The 23,027-nt window shown below is 37.5% G+C and overlaps 1 protein-coding gene across 2 annotated transcripts in view; it reads right to left on the reverse strand.

Moving 5' to 3' along the window:
* STIM2 (stromal interaction molecule 2) overlaps positions 1-23,027 on the reverse strand; it is a 145,533-nt gene that overhangs the window by 70,597 nt on the left and 51,909 nt on the right. For both annotated transcript variants that reach the window (XM_019743897.3, XM_019743898.3), the window contains exon 2: positions 17,887-18,017. In XM_019743897.3, coding sequence (XP_019599456.2) covers positions 17,887-18,017 — 131 coding nt within the window. The remainder of the gene's footprint in view (positions 1-17,886; positions 18,018-23,027) is intronic.

Raw genomic sequence — 23,027 nt, forward strand, 5'->3', positions numbered from 1 at the left:
TTTCAAATATTAACCCCCCTGTTGTTTAAGCTACGTTAATTCAGGTATTCTATTAACTTGCAGCCAAAAAAAAATCATCCTAAAATACACAGTAGTCCCTCCTTACCCACAAGAGATACATTCCAAGACCCCTAGTGGATGCCTGAAACAGTGGATAGTACCAAACTCCCCCGTATATACTGTTTTTTTCCTATACATACATATCTACGACAAAGTTTAATTTATAAATTAGGCACAGTAAGAGATTAACAAATAATAAAACAGAATTATTATAACAATATGCTGTAATAAAAGTTATGTGAATGTGATCTCCCTCTGCCCCCTCCCCTTCTCCCTCTGTAAACTGATCTGATAACCAAGATGGCTATAAGTGACTAATGGTTAGGCAGCCTACACAGAATGCATATGTTGGACAAAAGGATGGTTCATGTCTGGGCAGGACGGAGGGGGACGGTGAGAGATTTCATCACACTACTCAGAACGACACACAACTTAAAACTTATGAATTATTTGTGAAATTTTCCATTTAATATTTTCATACCGTGGTTGCCCGTAGGTAACTAAAACCATGGAAAGTGAAACTGCAGATAAGGGGGGACGACTGTACAGTCCTCCAATAACAAAACTCCTAGAGCTTCCTGGTACCCACACCCAGTATCCAGAGTCTAGATTCATTTGATGGCAACTAATAAGCAAAGCTGGCTTTTGACACAGAAAAAGAAAGCAAGAGGCAAATATGGAATTATAAATATAAGGAACCACAAAATCAAATCGGTAAATTGACTTTAAGAACCAGATTATCCACCTGCATATAATTATGTCTGTATATCCTTTAACTAAAGACTAAGAGCTATGAAGCCACCCAAAATTTCTTACAGCTTTGTGGGAACTCAAAGAAAGCCATACGTCCACATGTGAGAGAAAGGAAAAAGAACGCGCATACATGCAAATACACAGAAGTAAACACACGCATGTCAGCCAATTAGATCAGCAAATAGTGAGAGACCTTCCTATGAAGAGAAGAAAAACAAAAAATTGAGCAATTCCTTCCATCTGACATTCTTTCTCCCTCACCAATCTTAAAGAACCAGTGTGTGATTAGAGTACACTAAGGAAACTGACAGGTTCTTATCAGAGCTCTAATAACTTCTAATAAGTATTCAATTGTATTTTCTTGTAATTTCTGTATGGTTTCACTTTTATTATTAAATTTTTTAATCAATATGGTTTATTTTTACGGAAAGTGAAAGGTTAGGATCTAATTATATTTTTCTCTAAATCTCAGTTATCCAAGCATTATTTATTGAAATAACTTTAATATCCCTAATGATCTGCAATGCTGCCTTTATATAATTTAAACATGGTCAAATATCAGTATTTTCACATGATTTACCTAGTCATACACATACACAGTTCTATTCCTGGGATAGTCATTCTATTAATTACACTTACTTGTTTCACCTTAATACTAACAGAAGAAAAATGATGATTTTTGCATGTACAACTTATAATAATGACATCATTTACAATGATTTTATATATAGCTCCTGGCACAAATCTCACTGACATCACTGTAACTTTGTAAATCTGCCATGAATCCCAGTACTAATAGTACTAAAATAGCATATGATTTTTTTAGAAGATTTAGGTTCACAGCAAAATTTAGCAGAAAAGTAGAGAGTTCCCAAATACCCTCTGCCCCCACAGGACATGCTTTTTTTCATTTAAACATTCTTCATGCACTGCTAGATTTAAAGATATATGTTGCGCCAAATCCACAAATAAGTATATATATGCACACATGTGCACAGAGCTACCAGCGTGTGGGGAAATATTTTTGGGTGATCAATGGGAAAAAAAGATATTCAGTGATTATTAAGTTAAAAGGAATATTTTGGGGCCGGCCCGGTGGCTCAGGTGGTTGGAGCACTGTGCTCCTAACGCCGAGGTAGCCAGTTTGATTCCCACATGGGCCAGTGAGCTGCGCCCTCTACAGCTAAGATTGTGAATAACAGCTCTCCCTGGAGCTGCGCTGCCATGAGCAGCCAGAGGTTGGCGTGTGTTGCCGTGGGCTGCTATGTGCTGCCATAGACTGCCGTGGGCTACCATGTGCTGCCATGGGCTACCATGTGCTGCTATGAACGCCGGCAACCAGCGAGAGCTGCCGTGAGCTGTTGTGAGCAGCCGACCAACGACCAGTGACCGACTGCCTCAGCCGGGGGTGGGGGGGGGGGGTAGAGGGGGCAAGGCCCATAATACCAGCATGGGCCAGGGAGCTGTGTCCTACACAACTAGACTGAGAAACAATGGCTTGAACCGGAGTTGGGGGGCAGGCAGAAGAAGAGGGGGGAAATAAATATTTTGTTACTTTCATTAAGAAACTATTTTCATTAGTTATGGGTCAGATTATTACACAGAAGTAAAAATAAACTTTTAGATATTAATTTGAGCTCTTCTGTATCTTGTCACTCTTAACTGGAGTATTTAGTAATGAATTATACTTTAACAAACACATTTTAATTGGCATTAAGATGAAACACCATGAAAGCACAATGCAATCACTTATTCACATAAATATTATCTGTTATGAGCCAGACCCTGTTCTGAGGGGTGAGAACATAGCAGTATAAGGCAAACAAACATCCCAACCCTCAAAGAATATACCTCCTAGCACAAAGAACCCAGAAATTAATAAAGTAAGTAAAATTAAAAGTATATTGTTACTTGAAACAAGCAAGGTTATTTTTTAAGAAAGGAGAATAAAAACATGTAGGTATTTGCTTATATTTAAAAAAAAAATTTAAAGGACAGGTAAACCAAGAAACTAGGAGGGGAAAGGTTACCTGTAACGAAGTGAACAAAATACTATATATGAAAGAGGGATAGAAGCTATATTCTTTGTATATACTTCTGTTTTACAGATAGGACTGTGCAACCATATATTTTTATAATTATAGAACAAAATTAATTTTTAAATGTAATCACTAAAAGTGATTACATTTCATTCACAATTTGAATGAAACCAATGAACCTAACTGTATATCTAGTAAGAAGTGTAATCATACAGTTAGGAACTATCTCCTAGTGGGATATACCCTATTGGCGGGGGCAGGGAGGGGGGTGAAGAACTGCAAGAGAAAAGGCTTAAACCGTTTTCGGTAACCACAGGTTGGCGTCAGTGTTGGCACTGCTATCCTGAGGCGCTGTGGGTGCTGTGGGAGCCACCTAATGATTGATCGTGCTGCACCGTTAAGCACTGTTCAGTGTGACTGTAGGAAGACACAGGGTAAGCCCAATGCAGTTAAATGAAAACCCTGTAGAATAAAATTTGGATCATAAATATCAGGCTGAATTTCTAGTGTATATCAACTTTCAAAAAGAAGTAACAAAGTGTTTCCTAGCTCCATCCACTGAAAAGACACAGAAACAATGACTGACCCAGAAGTGCCAGCACTGTGACTGTGGTCTGTCAGATACTGTTTTCCAGTAAAAGAAATCAAGGCTTCTTAGGGAAATGGTTAAAGACAGTGGAACTCTGGGACCAGAAATATACACGCTGAGCGTGGAACATCTTATCACAGTAGAAAGCAAGAAACCTACCAAAGACTACTAAGGTTGGGCCAAAAAGATCCAGGTGCGAGCTAAAATAAGCTTCCAGTAGCCAAATACAGGACAATTTAAACAAAATAAATCATAATAATGGCCTGAAATTCATTTAAATACACGTGTTCATGACATTACACACGGACATACACACACACACACACTCCTGTCTCCTTTGGAAGATCCCTGGAAACCACCTAATTAATTTGAAAACCTGTAAATAAGGGGAAAGAACCAAGCATTTATCCTGTCTTTCCTATAGAAATAGGAAACCAAATAATTGATATATTAAAATTTCTCTTTAAAGAAGCATTCCGACTAATGAAAAACATAATTAAAATATTGGCATTTGCAACCTCTAATAGATTAATGGATCTCGGCAATAATCAACAAAGGTGGCTAAGATCCCAAAACATCAAAGATGATGTCAAAATTTTTGGCCCACTTATGGAGTGTTATGATGCAGCTGTTTAAAGAGCAATTCCATTGTTAGAAATGAAGACAACAGAGAAAAAGAGATTTGGATCAAGCAGAAAATCAGGTCTCAATTTTTAATATTGCAAACCTAAGATCACTGTCAGAAATCCAAATGGAGATGTTCCCGCAGTTGAATATAGAATCCAGAGCTTAGGAATCCCATAAATAGAGGGTATTTAAAAGTCTTGAAATTCAGTGAGCTCACCAAGAGGGTAAGTAGGCAAGTGGGTGTAAGGACTAAGTTTGGGTGCCCTCCAACGTTAGGCGGTCAGGGAGAGGAAGAGGAAATCACCAAGGAAACTGAAAGGAAGCAACCAATGTAGCAGAAGGAAGAGAAGGAAAGTGAGGTTTCCTGGAATCCAAGTGAAAACAAAAAAGTGTTAAGATGGAAAGCATGTCCAGCTGTATCGTGATGCTGGTAAGTGATATGAAGACTGATAACTGACCACTGCATAGCAACATGACATCTCTGGGGAGCATAATAAGCACAGCTTTGGCGGCAGAATGGAGGCAATGGCTTAAGTGAATTCAAGAAAGAATGAGATGAAAGAAATAGTACACGAACTCCTTTTAAGAATCTTGTAAGGGAGGGATAAGGGAACTGGGCAATAACCAAAGGGAGAAGCAGCACTTCAGAGAAGCTTTTCTTTTGTTGTTTTTATAAGGTGGGAAAATAAAGGCAGGTTTGAGTCAGAGGGGAGAGATCCAGTAGAAAATCGAAAATACAGCTGTTGGAGAAGAGAAGTGCTAAATCACTGTCCTAGAGTGGTAAGAGGAGATGAGATCAAGTGCACACGTGGGGGAATTCACTTTTATTTCACAAGGAGCACAAACAGCGAATCCATGATAACAGCAGAGAAGACCGAGTTTATGGACACAAATGCAGGCGGATGAGACTCCAGTGGTATCACCTCTGACAATGAGCAAGGCAAAGCCTTAGGCCTTTTCCTAGACCTACTGAATCATGAAGTCTGAAGGCAGGCCCAGTCACCTGTGTGCTGACAAGGCGACCAGGTGACTCTGATGCACACTGTCATTGAAACCCATGGGATTATGAAGAGCCAACAGAAGTTTTTGAGTAGGGGGAGAGAATAACAAAATACCATGTTCTAAAACGTGCTAATTAAGTAATAATGGTCCAAATGAATTTTAAAGGAAGAAAAGACTAGCAATGGGAAGACCAGTTAGCAATGAAATCATAAGAATAAAGCTCAGAAACTCAGAGAGGGAAACAAGGCAGACAAAAATGAGTCTGCAGCATTAAACCTGAGTTGCAAGTAAAATCGTGATACCATCAATAAAAACAGCAACGTACTTAAGAGACAGGAAACATGTTTTTAAGGAAAACAGTGAGTGATTGGCTCAGCATGAGACTTTATAGACAGGAAAACAAGGACAGACAGCAATGCATTTTTTTTTTTTTTTTTTCCAATTTAGGACAGAGTTGGAGGTCCTAGCAGACAAAACGTGAGAATGGAATTCAGGACAACAGTCAGAATTGAACATACACAGAAGTGATAATAAAGCCATGAGCCTGAATAATGCTTCCTAGCTGAAAGAAAAGAAAAGAGGGCCACAGATAAAAATCTTATGGAATAGACTTTTGGTTTCTGGTTCTGCATGTAAGGAGCTTGGAAGTCACCACTCCATTCTAACAGGTAAAATGTTGAACTGATCAAACAGTAAAAAACTCTTTTTGGATCCATTAGAGAGGGGAGGACACAGGGCAAACCCCTGCCCAGTGCTGGGGTAGGAAAAAATCTGAACTGTAATTGACAAATTGCTGCCGGTTTAGTGCCAAAAAGTCTGAGAATTAAAAACTCCAGGGATACCCTATCATAAGGAGGGTACAGGGGTTCAGAATGAGTCACCCTAAGATGTGCCATTGAGATCTGTGAATTATTTTGAGCTAAAACCAATGGAGACCCTGTGGACTCAAGAGAAATTTCTTTGCCCCCCTCTTAATGACCTAGAAGAATTTGAATTCGAGATCTTGCCCATAAGAGATTATCAGAGATAAACTTTGTTGACCTATCTATATTGCAAGACAAACACTATTACTGAACACCTATCTGCTCTTCTTAATGTCCTGCAACAACCCTCTGAAGCCCCAAGGTGCCTTACATCTTCTAAAGTTCAGAATGTCATATGTACCTCATTGTCTCTTTCCGTCTCTGGTCTTATATGTGTGGGGTCTCTGACTCTCTCATGCATGTGGATTTCCATGCGTACATATGTAATTCAATTTGATTATTTTCTCTTGGTATTTAGTCTCATGCAGATTTAATTATTAGACCAGTCAAAAGAACCTAGGACAGTAGAGGAAAGTTTCTTCCTACCCTACAAGAGCCCCCACGATATTCTGAGATTTACCTCCAGGAGCTTGACCAGATTCCCACAGTAAATATTGGGGAATAAGTCACCTCCTGCTGAGCTAGTGGGTATACCAACAGAAAGCTCAAAAACCCAAAAGCAAAGAGAACAAAGACTGAAAAAAAGAGAGAACAGAATATCCAAAGGATGTGGGACAACAAAAAGTGTAACATACATGTAATGGGAATACCAAAAGGAGAAGAAGGAGCAAAAGGAACAGAAGAAATATCTGAAACAATAATGACTGAGGATTTTTAGGGCAGCATGATATTATAATGATGAATATATGTCACTATACATTTGTCCAAACCCACAGAATGTACAATACCAAGAATGAACCCTAAAGTAAACTATGGACTTGGGGTGATTATGATGTGTCAGTGTAGGTTCATTCTTGGTGAAAAATGTACCTCTGGTGAGTGATGGCTGTTAACGTGAGACTACACTTGTGTGGGGTACAGGGTATATGGAAATCTGTTCCTCCCTCTCAATTTTGTTGTAAACCTAAAACCACTCTGAAAAATTTAAGTCTTAAAAAAATAAATCTTGTGAAATACATACATTTAAGGGTGCAAGAAAAGCGGTAACAATGAAGAAATCAGAGGACAAGTAGCCAGAAGCAGGAAGGAAGACCAAGCAAGCTCTTTTCAATCCCATCCCCACAACACCACGCTGCAGTCAGACTGAATTATTCCCTACTGCATAAATTAGTACCCTACATTCTTGCTTTAATGCTTTTTCCATACCTTGACCTACCTTCATCTTAGTATGTCCTACCTACACCTGTAAAAACTATACCCATTTCCAAAAGTCCATCTCAAGGACTCCTTCCCAAGTTTTTCTTCATGTTCCCCAAACAGATGTGCCCTCTCTCTTCTGAAACACAAGAGCACTTTCAAAATTCATGTGGATTCCTACTACATAACTTGCCATGATATGTCTCGTATTATACATGTATGACATTATATGCCCTACTAGATGATGCACTCACGGAGGTCGATGCTTGATTGTTCGTTCTGCCCCATATTTAGTTCAGTGTGTATATACATAAATAGTAACTTTAAAACATTAGGTGTGCTTTGTTTTTCACTGAATAGTCAACAGTGCCCTTAGTCAAGAGTGTTGGCTTACTACCCAAGCCCTTGAGGGGACCAGGGAAAATAAAATAAAAAGAAAATGAGAACCAAACAACAATCAACTATTTGATTTTTTAAATAGTTTTACAAGATTGAAGACAATGAGCTGCCACTGAGCTGCCAGAGGGGCAGCCGGTTGGCCCAGATGGTTAGAGCGCGAACTCTCAACAACAAGGTTGCCAGTTCAATTCCCTCATGGGATGGTGGGCTGCGCCTCTGCAACTAAATTGAAAATGGTAACTGGACTTGATTCAATCTCCACAACTAGATTGAAGGACAACGACTTGGAGCTGATGGGCCCTGGAGAAACACACTGCTCCCCAATATTCCCCAATAAAATTTATTTAAAAATAAAAATAATTTTTTAAAGTCCATTAAAATTTTTGTATCTCCTCAGCTAAGATCTCAAAGAAATTTTAGGTACTTACGGGATACAAAAAAATTTTTAAAGGTCAGTTGGCAAGGATGAGCAATTAAAATGAAAAGGCTCTAAATATCTTTTATAATTATTTTAAACATTTTCAGGACCAAGGTAAAAATACTCTTTCAGTTTTATACAAGTGCTGTTTAGCAGTTGAGTGTAACAGCCCTATAGTTTCAGCCTCCAGACCTAATAACACTGTAAAAGGCCAGGGGGGTAGGAAAGAGCAAGTCATCGACACTTGGTTGTGCCAGGACTGGCTCATACACAGTATCAAGTCAGGCCAGCCCCAGAAGGCCAGGAGAGAAAGCCTAAATACGGTGAGGCAAGGTGGAGTCTCCATCCAAGCTTAAGATAACACTCAAGACATAAGTCAGAATGATTCAAACCAAATAAAAGAACACGCAGGTAGGAGGTCTTAGTGAAAGAGCTGCATCAATATCCAAAGGTTTCCAACTCAAACTGAGGTCACTAATAGAAACACAGTTCAAGAATGAGTACAGGGAGGTTCTTTCAGTGTTCTGGACTCAAAACTGATTACGAATCCTTAACACCTTGGAACTGTGTCTAAACCTTTCCTGGAGAGTACACGGAAGTTGGAATAGCTGAGCTCTAGTCCAGTTCTCCTCACACACACTATGGGTCCTAACATCTCCAACCTTCTGTTTCCTCATCTGTAAAACCAGGGATGCCACCTGTCCTGTCCTACCTATCTCAAAACAACATCGCTGAAGAGAAACGTGAGTCAGCATAAATGCTTTATAAAGCACTTTGTTGTAATGGACGCATGCTGAGGTTACCTAAGGCTAGAAACAATTCACCTTACATCTGTCTCCGATACAGAACACCTTACCTTAATACCACACACACAGCTTTCTCGAGCAAAATGGACTTCTGATAACCATGTGGTTAGTGACTGCAGCCCTAAGTCCTGGGAGAAATTCTGGCAGGCCGAACACTGGATAGGCCCACAGGAAAATTCTGACTATTATATAAGTCTTCAGATATGAAAATTTGGGAAAGCCAGCAAGCTTACTACTCAAAAGAAAAAAATTCTTTAAAAAAATCAAAGAAAGGGTCAATGAGTATTATTTTAAGTTAATACAGAAAATATTGTTAAGCTCTGCTATTTACAGAGACTAAAGACAAAAAAAAGCACTTTAAGAAAAAGGAATGAAAAAAAAAAAATACCCGAGTCTCTGTCACATTACTAGCAAAGTTGTACCATATAAAAAGACTATTCGATATCATGTATGTGATAAACTACTAGATCCAAGCTTTCCTAATAGCACAAACTATGGCACAACACTTAGATCAACTTCATAACAACGTAGTGAAGGAGCAAGATCCAGATAAAGGTAAGTTAATACAATGACAAGCTGACTGTGATAAGACAGAGAGAGAACTAATTATAAGGCCCCATTTGCCTGAGACAGCGCTCATTTACACTGTTGCCCTGGTGTAATTATTAATAGCACTCTCGCTTATTCTCCCAAGTATTCCAGTTTGGATGATGAATTCTACAGTCACCCCATCTAGAATGACAACAATATATGACATAGAGTTCATGCTAAAGGTACAATTTTATTTAATTCATTTGTGAAATGGGACTCAATAGCATCTGTACCCACCCGAACTCAGAGATCTTTTAGAAGAGGAGACAATATGTGAAATGTGCTGAAACTGAAAAAAATAGATTACATAAAGGCAGTGCCATGCTGTGATCCTGCAAAGGCCCAGGAGAGGAGGGGGAGGAGAGGAGCAGGACTGGCAGTCCTGGCAGGCGAGAAGCGAAGGAGCACAGATGCGGGTCCTGGTTCACACGCCTACTCCTCTGCCCCCTTCCCGTCTGCAACAGCATTTACTAGGAAGAAACGCTTGCTGAGGTAAATTCAAAAATAATGGAACAGGAATGCGAAACAATTGCTTTAATATAAAACTGCACATAGTTTTTACATTTTTTTTATTTTTCAATTAGATTTGACACTCAATATTATATTAGTTTCAGGTGTACAGCATGGTGGTCAGGCATTTATATCTCACGAAGTGATCCCCTTGACTAGTCTAGTACCCACCGGGCACCATACACAGTTACTGCAATATTATTGTGTTCCCTATGCTGCACTGTACATCTCTGTGACTATTTTGAAACTGCCAATTTGTTTTTCTTAATACTTTCTCCTTGTACACCCAGTCCCCCAACCCCCCTCTCATCAGGGAACCATCAGTTTGTTCTCTGTATCTATGAGTTTCTATTCTCTTTGTTCATTTATTTTGTTTCTCAGAATCCTTATGTAAGTAAAATCATATGGTATTTGTCTTTCTCTGTCTGACTTACTCCACTCAGCACAATACCCTCTAGGTCCATCCATGTTGTCACAAATGGTAAAATTTCATTCTTTTTGTGGCTGAGTAATACTACATTGTATATATGTACCACATCTCCTTTATCTAATTGTCTATCAATAGACACTTAGCTTGCTGCCATTTTAGCTATTGTAAATAATGCTGCAATGAACACAGGGATGCATGTATCTTTTTGAATTAGTGTTTTGGATTTCTTCAGATAAATACCCAGAAGTGGGTCTGCTGGGTCATATGGTAGTTCTATTTTTTAATGTTTTGAGGAACTTCCATACTGTTTCCATAGTGACTGCACTACCAACTGACATCTTAACTGCATGCCTGTGAGAGACCCAGAGACAGAAGACCCAGCTAAGCTGCACCTAGATTTCTGACCCACAGAAACCATGAGACAATAAATGCATACTGTTGTAAGCCATGACTGTTTCGGGTAAATTTGTTACACAGCAATAGATAACTAACACATAAGTTAAATTTTTAACTTAGAAAATTTCAGTAAAGAACACATCCATTTATTCTTTTAGAAACACTACTCCACATAATTCAAAACTCACTGATCCTATTTTTAAAAGTATTTTCTACTAGTTTTTTCCAACCCTACTTTCACTTCTTTTCATAAATGACTCTCCTTGTTTCAGATCAGATATGTCTGTGCTGTTAACTAAGTTTTCTGAGGTTAACAGACAACTGATGACAAAAGTGTTTTTCAGGCAAAACAGCTAATGTAAGAAAAATTGAAATACAAGGTACAATCAGATTTTTCATATAAGTTGGTCTTAAAACTGACTATATGAAACCAACTGGTAAGAAGTTGGTTTCTAGAACTATTCTGAAGGCCATCAATGAAAGGGAAGAACGGATAAAAAGGAAGAAAAATTAGAAAAAGAGAAGGAGTTGTTGTTTTTTTCAATTTTATTTAAAAGGAAAAAGTAAAAACAAAACAAAGTTCATACACATTAGAAACTGTAATAAATTTTTCAGTCACCGAGAAGGCAACAACAATGTGAATTCTCACTCGTTCCTACTGTTGTGCTCAGGGAACAAAACCATTCATATCTCTTACATTATTTGCTGATCAAGTACCTACACTTTCAAAAACATCTTCAATATTGACAGAACATTCAAACATGACTGTAATCAACAACTCAATCTAAACAGGTCACAGACTCAGCATATATTGACATCTTTTTGATCGTGGGGCAAAAGACAATGACCTAGAGAACAAAAGCTTTCCATCCTGTTCCTAATCTGAAACACCCCTAAATCCTCCAAACCCGGTTTTTGAATAGCTCTGGAAAATTGCCAGATACATATTCTCTTATTTGTACAAGTACTGCATACAGCACACTTTAACTGTTACCTTCTTATGAAGCCTACCATGTCCACCCTATTTAAAATTACAACCACCCATCATCTATCTGTCCTAATCCTCCTTTCCTGGCTTATTTAATTTTTTGTTTAGTTTGTCATCCCGCAAGCCCAAACAGAATGTTAGCTTGAGGGCTTAAAGATTGATGTGAAATATTGTCTGTTTGTTCCTGACATACTCCAAGACCTAGAGTATCTGGCATATAATAGACCTTCAAATATTAACTCCATATAAAAAGAATGAATAAATTAGAAAAGTAAATACTTTCTCATGTGAGAAAAAAAACAGAGGGCACAAAAGATAAAAAAAATTAAGTTTCGAACTAGCTTTTTGAAATGCTATTTTTCTAAATTTAAAAAAAGCAACATTTCAAACCAAACATTACAGTTAATAAAGTATTTTTAAATGTTTCACTAAGGTTTCCTATTAAAATTGTGGTTTCCTAATAATGGCTGCTAGAGGCCCACAATAGTATTACTACTTACTTCTTCAAAAAAGAGACACTTTAACAAGAAATACAAATCAAAATATAGCTATACTGAATTGAAGGTACCAAACTACTACCAGAACTGCAGAATTAAAAGGTCATTCCTTAAAACCTACATAGCACACCAGTTTCTAAATCAGTGCTGTCCAACAGACAGAAACTATGATCTATGTGATTTTAAGTTTTCTAGAAGTCATCTTAAAAAGTAAAAAGAAACAAGTAAAATTAATTTTATATATTTCATATAACCCAATATGTCCATAATAAAATCATTTCCTACATGCAGTCAGTATTTTAACATTTACCGTATTTTGCCATGCATAATGCGCACTTTTTGGTCCAAATTTGTGAGGGAAAAATAAGGATGCACATTACACATGAGTAGTGCTAATTCCAGAACTATATAAATGTTTTTAATTCTTTTATTTATGCTTATGAATGAGTTAAAAGTGTAACTCTAGAAATTAATAACAATGTCCGTATGCAAAATACCCTGGAATATGATCATCGGTGTTGTTGAACTTATGATGAACTTGCAACAGCGAAGAGTTCTTGGTCTTCTATGATGTGTAAATATCATAAATTTGTTACCGATACATAAATTTCTTGTACCTTGTGTCTGTTCTTGTGTTTTATAATTATTTGTTACATAAAATTTCTTGTATCATGTTAAAAAATAAATGCTAAAATTCCTTTAGAATACAAAAATCAAGTATCTAAATATAAACAAATAAAAATTTGAATTAAAAAATTAAAACGAATGATTTTTCCCCCTGAAAGTTTGGGCCAAAAATGTGGGTGTGTATTATACATGGGAGCACATTATACACGGCAAAATACGGTAGATATTTTACATTATTTTTCTCATATAAATCTTCAAAATTTGAAGTGCACTTTATACTCGTAACACTCCTCAGTTTTAAGTGCTCAACAGAAAATGGGACAGTGGATTTCCAGATTCTTTTAGGTACTAATAAAATATAAAGGTTTACTGTATTTGCTTTTAAATATTAATATTAAATACATAGAAAAGATATCATTTGTTTTTAAACAAAGTTCACCGATCAGACTGATAGAATCCTAAGCTCTTTTCATATACTTTTTAACATAAAGTTTTTAGAACTAAGTTTTTATTACAAATGTTTAGAATTCCACTGAAATTTAAAGGACTCTATAAGAATTCCATTGAAGTATAAAATATAGCCATGCACGCCTACTGTGTTTGGCACAGTGATGATGATAGCCCTTCACACATTTGAGCATTTAGTATCTGATGGTGAGGTAAAAATTAAAATAATTTGTAATTCTAGGAACTCGTATATAATCAAATACGTTAAATAGGCTGCCAAATATCTGCATAAGCTTCCTATTACCTCTCTATATATTACACACAATTTTAACAGATCTTTCCTTTGAAGGTATTTTTAATGATTAAGAAAATGTGAATTTTTGTTATTTTTTTCAGATTTAAACATTTTTGTAATTGTGATATAATAATGTATTTGGTCTTTGTCCCTGGTCCCAGCACAGAACCCTTAAAACTCCTGAAATTTCCTGAGTGATAGGAGTGTCTTTTGCCCCTTTGACTATACCTGAGTTCATGCTAATGAGATGACTCAGGGTTGGTCTCCCAAGCGCCTCAGGATGAGACTGGTCACCACAAAGACTGAGTGATTAGAGATTGGACCATTCAGTCCCACCCACATGACCTCTGGGGAAACTGAGCTCTATAAAAAAAGGAAAAAACAAAAAAAACAAAACCTCTTGAACTCTGAGATTCAGAGCACTTCCAGGTAGTGAACATACAGAGGTGGTGGGAGATGCTGGGAGGGAGGCAAACCCTGAGGGCATGGAAGCTCCTCACCTACCTCCTTCCATACCTTGTCCTATTCATCTCTTGTTCCGGAGTTGTATCCTTCATAATAAACCAGTAAACGCAAGTAAAGGGTTTTACTGAGTTTTGTGAGCCATTGCAGGAAATTATCAAACCTGAAAAGGGGGCTGTGGCAACAGTGGTTGAGGGTAGGTCAGTCAGAGGCATGGCCTGAGACTGTGACTGGCATGTGAAGTGGGGGGCAGTCTTGTGGGACAGAGCCCTTTAACCTGCGGGATGTGACATGACTCCAGGTAGACGCTGTCAGAATTGAATTGAGTTGGACACCCAGTTGGTGATGGAGAAATGAAGAACTGACTGGTGTCAGAAAACACCCCAGATTAGTAATATTTGTAACTTCGTACGTCAATGACAAAAGTAGTTTTTATTATGAAGATTTTTAAAATAAAGAATCTAGCCTAATTCTAGGCACAAAATTAACCAATCTCAGTAAGTTAGTTTTTAACTTCTGAAATGTGGCTATCTAAAACGATTCCAGCTTCAAAAGTGAAACTGTACACCCGTCTTTTCAAACATTTTGTAATACTAAGACTCTTAAGATTAACCATATATGCTTTCCCAGTTCCACCTCTCCCTCCCCACAAAATTATCACTCAGCATTAGTACATTTCTTAACCTAAAACAATGCTGAGCAATGATTAGGTCCACAAGCAATACCAAAATCAAAGGAAAAGGGGGCACCATCCGTGCAATAACTTAAAATCGTGTCCTTTCCACACAGTACCACAAAGTTTAATGTTAAAAGTTACCTCCAATTTAATTGCTAAACAATTATAAAACTGCACAGGCCATTCATACACTAAACACTACACACTTCAAAGCTGGCGTGGAATTTGATAAAACTAATACATTATACTATAAATGACTAAGAAAATGTACAACAATAATTTTAGGAAAGCTATTTAGCCTAGAAAATAATTTCCTCTATAAAAAGTATCAAATATGCCAACATAAATTCTATTTATTCCATAATTTATATGGACAGAAATAATTTATGGAGTAAACAGAATTTACGTTATAATAGTATATTTGACATTCAAATTCTTAAGCAATTATATTGGCAATATAATAATAAAACACTTAGACAATCTTGGGAAGATTAGAAAGAACAATTCATTGCTAGTAATTCCAAGTATTATTACTAAAAGTAATCTTATAGTTTCATTGTGTGTGTGTGGGTATTATGTGTGTAAAGAGACAGAATGATGATGATGTTGAATGAATTACTCAGTATAAGAAAATGACTCACGATAAATGACTACTTAATGGTTTCCAGTAATAGCAAAACTCAATAATCCACCAATTTCATTTCACTCATTCTACCTATGACAAACAGAATATATTTACATACTTCAAATCCTTTTTTAAATTGGAGACATAGTATAACAGTTGTCCTGTCATCTGTGGTTCCACAGATGTATGAAATAAATTGAACTATTTAGAACTAGAAACCACGAGTTTGATATTAATGGCACTGCAGTCTAACTAAAATGATTTAACCACAATGAGAAGAGGTTACCTCAGTAAGCAGAAGTCAGTAAATGCAGAGACATTAAATATAAGACTGATCTAATAAGCAATAAAAAAAAAATCAGTTATGTTTCTTCACTAGAGAAAAACACTCTCAAAGTGATGATATTCGTGATGGATTAAAGAAGAAAAACTTAGAGGCGATCATCTAGGCACAAGATACCTACATGAAAATGGAGCAAGCAAATAACTAGAACAGATAAGTGAGAAAGGAAGAAAAAGAGATGAATTTTAAGAACACGAGATTTTATTTATAGCCGGGGCTGGCAAACTAAAGCTACTGCTTGTTTTTGCAAGTCGAGTTTTACTGGAACACAGCCCTGCCCATTAGTTCACACACTTACTGTCACGGCTGCTTGGCACTACAATGGGGGAGCTGAGCAGTTACAACAGGAGGCCCACAAAATCTAAAATCTTTAGTAGCTGGCCTGTACTAGTTTCCTAGGGCTGCTGCAACAAAGTGCCACAAACTGGATGGCTTAAAACAACAGAAATTTATTTTCTCCCAGTTCTAGAGGCTGTAAGTCTGAACTCAAGGTGTCAGCAAGGCCACGCACTCCCCAAAGCCCCAAGGAAGACGCTGCCCCATGCCTTTCTTTCAGCCTCTGGTGTTACCAGCGATCCTTATCATTCCTGGACTTGGATCTGTGTAACTCCAATCTCCGCCTCCATTGCCATCGAGTCATCGAGTCACCTTCTCCCTGTGTGTCTCCACGTGACGTTCTCTCTTATCAGGACACAAGCACATCGGAGTAAGGGTCCATGCTCCTCGCGTATACCCTCATTTTAACTAATCACATCTGAAGTGACCCTGTTTCCAAGCAAGGTCACATTCTGAGATAACAGGGGTTAGGCCTTCAAAATACGCTTTTTGGATGGGACACACTTCAAGCCGCAGCATGGTCCTTTACAGAAAAAGCCTGCCGATTCCTGATTTGGAAGAAAAAGAATTGAGAAGTAGGTCCAGGGGTACCATTCAACAGAGAAGGATTTCAACGAGAAAAACTGGGATTTTGTTTTAGAGAAACTCTAAGTCGAAAGCAAAAGAGCCCTCAAAAGATGTCAGGCAGAAAACAATGCAAGTAAATCAGGAATCTGGACTGGCTGAGAGATGGAGGAATCAGCAGTAACCTAAAAATGAATGAACATTCTCACGGTAAATGCTTTATATAGCAGGCCCAGGACTGATCCTTAGAAAACGTTACTGCTAGATAATAACAATGTGATTAAATAACAATATGATTAGAGGACACCACTGCTATACAACATTACATAACAATGTGAAAAAGAACATAACTTAGTATCATATAAACTAAAAGAGAAGCATCTCAACAGTGACAAGTACAACAAAGAGGTTAGAGGCCTGAGAAATGACAGAATTTGGTTAGAATGAGACTGCAGCCGAATAAAGAAAACAACTTCTACGGAGAATGAAGCGAAACACCAGATCAGGAGGAAGAGGAGAATGCCTACGAAATGAAGCCTTATTTACCTGTACAGTGACTGCAGTGGATTATCACATAGGTGACCCCCAATAAACCGCATCTCCTGGAATTCATGCTCCTGTATAATCCTCTCCCACATGGACTCCGAGCTTAGCCAAAACTCGCTTTAGCCAACTGGATGTTAATAGGCATTGGCAAGCAGAGGCACGATAAGCACTTTCACACGGGAACTTGTTTTCTGGGAACACTAGCATCTGGAAGCCAGCTGCCATGCTGTAAGGGAGCTTGAGTGAGCCTCCCCGATGGTAAGATGCCACATGGAAAGAGACTCAAGGTTCAGAGGTCATCTTAGATATTCCAAGTGAATGGAACTGCCACAGTGACCCTGGCCCATACCCAGGGGAACAGAAAAGGTGCCCAGCTGAGCCCCATCAACTCAGAGAATTAGAATAAATAATAAACTATTGTCATTTTAAGCCATTAAATTGTGGTAGTTTGAAGGCAGCAAGTAACTGACAGAGTGAGAATAGCACGTACGTGTGAGAAATCCAAAAACATGAGACCAAGCATTCTTACAATACTGGGAAGCCTTGGTAATTACATGGAGAAAAAAAGAAAAGGAAAAAAAAAACACGTAAATACAAAGGGTAAAATTAAAAAGTAAAGAGAAACACTAAAAATGTTAAAGAAGTTGACTCATATGAGTAATGAGGAATAATGAGAAAATTTAGGACTAAAACCTCATTTTGTTTTATGAGAATACTAGGGAAAAAGTTTTTCCACCTACTTCATCACTTTCATCCACTTCAATTCCACCATCTTTGTCATCATCCATTTGTTTATGTATTGTTTGAAGAGCTTCCAGACTAAATCTGTCTTCTTCCGTGAAGCATGGTGGACTCAGTGACATACATGGATCTGAAATAGAACAAAGGGCAGTTACTAACTCCCCATACCAAAACATAGGCTGCAGTTAGAGAGTATAATTTTTTAAAAACCCAACGAATTAAATTTCAGACTAAGTCAAACGAAGAGGTTTTTAAAAGTCTAGCATAAGTAGAATATGTGAACACAATCGACTAAAAATAAATAATTCAATTTAATTGATATTAGGCAACTATATCCAGGAGTTACAGCAGTATTCAGGCTCTCTGCATTCTTCCACATTTTTAATCATTTTCTTCTTATGCAACCCATTATATTTACCAATTATTTTCCCCCAACACACACACACAAACCAAATGAATTCTTCCTTTAAAAAAGAGAAAACAACTAAAAATCACAGAATATAAGGTGCTAGTTTTTGTATAATCCAATTTAATTAAAAATGTAAATCCTGGGGAAATATCACAAAGAACACAAGAAAAGGAAATGCAGAGTATTCACATGATCCTTAAAAACGTTTTTTTCCTTTTTCTATTTAAGAGCATCCAAGAGTCAAGTCGACTCTTGGAATCCAAAAGTCAACAGTATGACTTTCTAAAATATGTAACTTCTTAGATTCAACAAGGAAAAGCCAAAAGAAAAAGAATGACTGAATTTTTAAAAATCTTGTTCCTCATGTTTTCTTTAATATATATATTTTTGGTTAACCTCTTCCTATGGAAAATGTGTGAATCCTCACATTCAGGTTGTCAAAAATTAACAGTGAAGAGAGAATGTGAGGTTTTTCATGGCTTAAAATCGAATAAATTCATTAAAAATTACCTCCTGTGGACTCAATGAGTAAACAGCCTCTATCCCAAAAGAGAAAAGAGGTGAAGGAATTAAGAAACACAAATTGGTAGTTACAAAAGAATTTCATGGATATAAAGTACAGCACAGAGAACAGTCAGTAATATTGCAACAACTACATATAGTGCCAGGGGGGTAATAGACTGGGGGGGGGGGGGTCACTGCAAAAGCTATATATATGTCTAACCATCATGATGTATACCTAAAACTAATATAAATAATATTGAATATCAACTATAATTGAAAAAAAGAAATAATTTTAAAAAAGAATACTCAGTAAAACATGTGAAAGTTAGGAAAAGTACTGCCAAAACTTCTCTCACAACCAATCTGGCTGTCTGGTGGATTGACAAATTTCAACAACTTACTTCTACTCTACCAGGTCACTAAAATAATATTCTTTTAAACTGTCTTCAGAATCATATATATTCCTAATAATAGCACAGCTCTAAATTTTAAAGAAGTTACGAGCATAATAGAGGGGTTAGCCAGCTTGGTTATCTGTTCAATAACAGTTAAAAATCCAGTTTATTGCTTTGGCCCTGTTATGAATTAAGTGTCTGATTGGACAAATCCCTCATCCCTGTATTTCAGCTACGTCACTTCTGAAATAAAGTAAATAGACTAGATGCTTACTAAATAGACCAGACACTTACTTACTAGGATCTACTTCAGCTATAATAACCTAAGAATATCTAATTCTGTGCTTAGGGGGAAAAGAATTGCAAGAAAAGAAACCAGTACTGGAGACCAACTAATAATTTCATTTTCTAAATAACAACATTAACCGATACCACCAGTTATAACCCATTTTGGTGATTTAACATTTTTAATAGTTTTAATTCCAAATCTAATTTTAATTTCCTTAGTCTTGAAAGAAAAAGAAACAAAAGGAAACTATAAAAATGGAAAAATAAGTTATGTGACATGTGTTTATGTATGCATGTAAATATTTAAAACTCTGATTAAGATTTGCTAAAATGTAAGAACTTCCAGACAAATGGTCAATTATGATCCCTAATTCACAAAACAACCAGAATCCTGATATGGCTATGAGTTCAAATTCATTTGTAATTATTTAAATGGAAGCAAACAACATATCTTAGGTATCATAACAACTTAAGATCTGTATACATCGTGTTATTGCCTCCAGCAGACCTATTTTTACCCATATTTTGCTAACAAACATGAAGTGCAAGTGTTACTGCAACAATTATATGATGAATGGGTCACACCACTCACTCTGGTTCAACAGATTTTGAAGTCAACAGTGAGGGCTATTCAAACCTTATAAAATTTTAAGAGAAAATTAGGAGGAACGTATGACCTGAAAAAATTCATATAAAAATAAAATGTGTAATTTTTTACTTAAATAAACTTATTTAATAAAACATCATCTTTCATGGTCTACTTCAGGAAGTAATTTCATGAATTATTTCATAAGTACCATCTCCTAATGATTACTTACTTCTCTGTACACCATTCCATCTATTCAATAAATACCTATTGAGCACCTACCATTTGTCAGACACTGGCAATACCCCAGTGAACAAGAGACAGAAATTCCTCATAAAACTTACATTCTAGTGGGACAGATGAGCATTAACAAGATAAACAAATAAAAAGTCTAACATGCTAGGAGTGGTAAATATTAAGGAGAAAAACAGAGTAAAGAGCAGATATAAAATGACAAGGGATTTGAAATTTTCTATTCTATCTTTATTCTCAAACCATTCGACCTGAGTCCTCATTTAATGTTGTACTTTATTAGTCTCTAATTACTTTATGAATCACTTCGTCCACACAGTTAAGCTTATGAGCAGGGCGGGGACCACATTCTTCCTTTTCTCACATGTTGACACAGTTGGACACATCTGGGCCTCGGATAAATTAACCATCATACATGAACTAAAGTTCTGGGCTTCCATACTGTGCAAACCAGTGACAAGCATTTGGAACTAAGAGACAATAAGAGTATCCTGTATTCAGAACCGAGCTCGCAGTCTAGTGAGAAAGAAGGCAAGTGGATAATGGACTGGATGAGATACCACAGAGAGCATTGTTTGGAGGGTGCTGTGCGAGCATGGAGGAGGGTATCTAATTCAGGCAGAAGAAGAAAAGTCAGAAGCTCTCCAGAGGTCACCTCGGGGAGTTTTAAATGACCTGCAGTCGATGACACTGGGAAGGAGAGAATAAAGCTTGCCTGGAAAAAGAAACAGCGTATGTTCAGTGGCATGAAAACGACATGGAACTTTCAGAGAAATCCAGCTGGTGAACATGTCTGGAGTACAGAAAACATGTAGAAAAGACTCAAAAGACCAAGTAGGAGATTGGCTAAGTGAGGCCAGGTCTCTAAAAGTTATTTCACTTACTAAGGAACTTGGATTTTTAATCCTGAAGACTCTGAGAAGCCCATAAAGAATTTCACAGAGAGGACTAACAATCAGATTCGCTATCGAAAGATCACTCTGGTGCCTGTGAAAGAGGCTGGAGACGCGACGTGGGGGCACAGCTGTCAGAGGTGCCACAGGAATCCAGCAGCGCTCAGCAGCAGTGCACGCCACGCAGTCGTGGAGGAGGCAACGATGAAGGCTGCTCTGGGGTTGGTTTTGCCAAGTTGGAGCAGCAGAAGGAAAGAAAAGACAGGAGTTGAGACTGTGGCAAGAGTAATCCATTTCTCCACATAAAATTTTACTTCCTTTTGGTACAGTGACGTAAGGCCTCGAAATCTAATGGAGGAGAGTTGGGAATTCTGAACTCCAACACCTGTTCTAAAGTCTTTCACATTTCTTTCTCAGCCGTTGCCCTTCTAGGTCAATTCAGCACAAGTGATTGTTTTAACTCACACTATCTGACTGAAATTTCTTTTACATACACAAACTGTTATAAAAGACCTGTGCCTGTAATGAACCAGGTATAATGGTTTCAGACAATGGCTGCGATACCATAATCCTCCTCCTCGCCAACGTCTCAGACGTCTGCCGGAGCCGCCCCAAATGCTCCAGTGCACCCCATGCACTGCACAGCCAGACCATGTCTCTCTGAACAGCCTTCCCTCATTCATTTAAACACGGTAGGAACTGTCTGAAATGCGCCGGGCCCTTGGCACCCAACGTGACAACTAAGACAGATTTCCTCCCCTCGGGGCCCTCACTTTGGTTAAATGAAACAGTGTGATGTCTCTTCTTAGCATTATACTCTGAGCATTCCTTTCTTTGCTCTGGATCAAGGCCAGCCCTTTCCACTGAGGGAAAAGGAATCGGCTAAAACAGAATAAGACTAAACCAAAGCAGCAACCAACAGCAATGGGTGAATTCCACCTTGTTTTCCTCTCCTCAAAGCCAAACAGATGCTCAGTCCGATTCTGCAGAAAGAGGCAAATGACTTAAAACGATGTCACCTAATAAGAAGCATCTGCTACATTCTAGAAGCCAATACTATTTCATGTACATAATTTAATCCCTACAGCCCAGGGTGAGGCACAGATTACCTCCATTATTCAGATGAGAAAAGGACACTCATGAGTAAATGGCTTAAGATTACACCCCTAAAAATGACAGAACTGAGATTCAAAGCAAGTCTCTGAAACTCCAATTCCCACTCAAATGTCAGTATAATGAACATAAATGGGTCAGTGTCACTAGTGTCAGAGAAGAATAAAGTCTGATATCGTAGATACTGCCAGGACCTGGCTGAGAAGCTGACAACACCAAGAAGCTTAAATGTGTCCCATGGACACTTCGGCAATCCAGAATACAAGCCTGTATTTGCTGCATTACTTTTCCTTTTGATAACAATGTATCTTCACTTCAATTCACACACCCTTGAACAAACCTTTATAATAAATATATTATTACCACAGAGATTGTTATGTTTGCTGAATAGTTTAAATATATATAAACATTAGAAGCCAAATAGATTAACTTCTGAATACATGTTATTTACCTAGTAAATACATAAACGTCACACTCTAGGTTAGAAACCAGGTATACAAAAAGTAAAAATAAATTAAGGTATGTCAGGTTCAATGACAAGACATATAACAAATATATACGATGGATGGCAAAACTAAGGGAGTCGTCCTGCCTACTTGCACAGCAAGAAAAGCTTCGAGGAGGAAGTGATATTTACACTGATTCTTAAAAGATGAGCAAGTGTCCTCTAGGAAGATATGTTTAGGCAAGAACATAAGCC

Source organism: Rhinolophus sinicus, chromosome 1 (genome assembly GCF_057876585.1).
Source record: "Rhinolophus sinicus isolate RSI-liver-muscle chromosome 1, RSI-T2T, whole genome shotgun sequence".
NCBI lineage: Eukaryota > Metazoa > Chordata > Mammalia > Chiroptera > Rhinolophidae > Rhinolophus > Rhinolophus sinicus.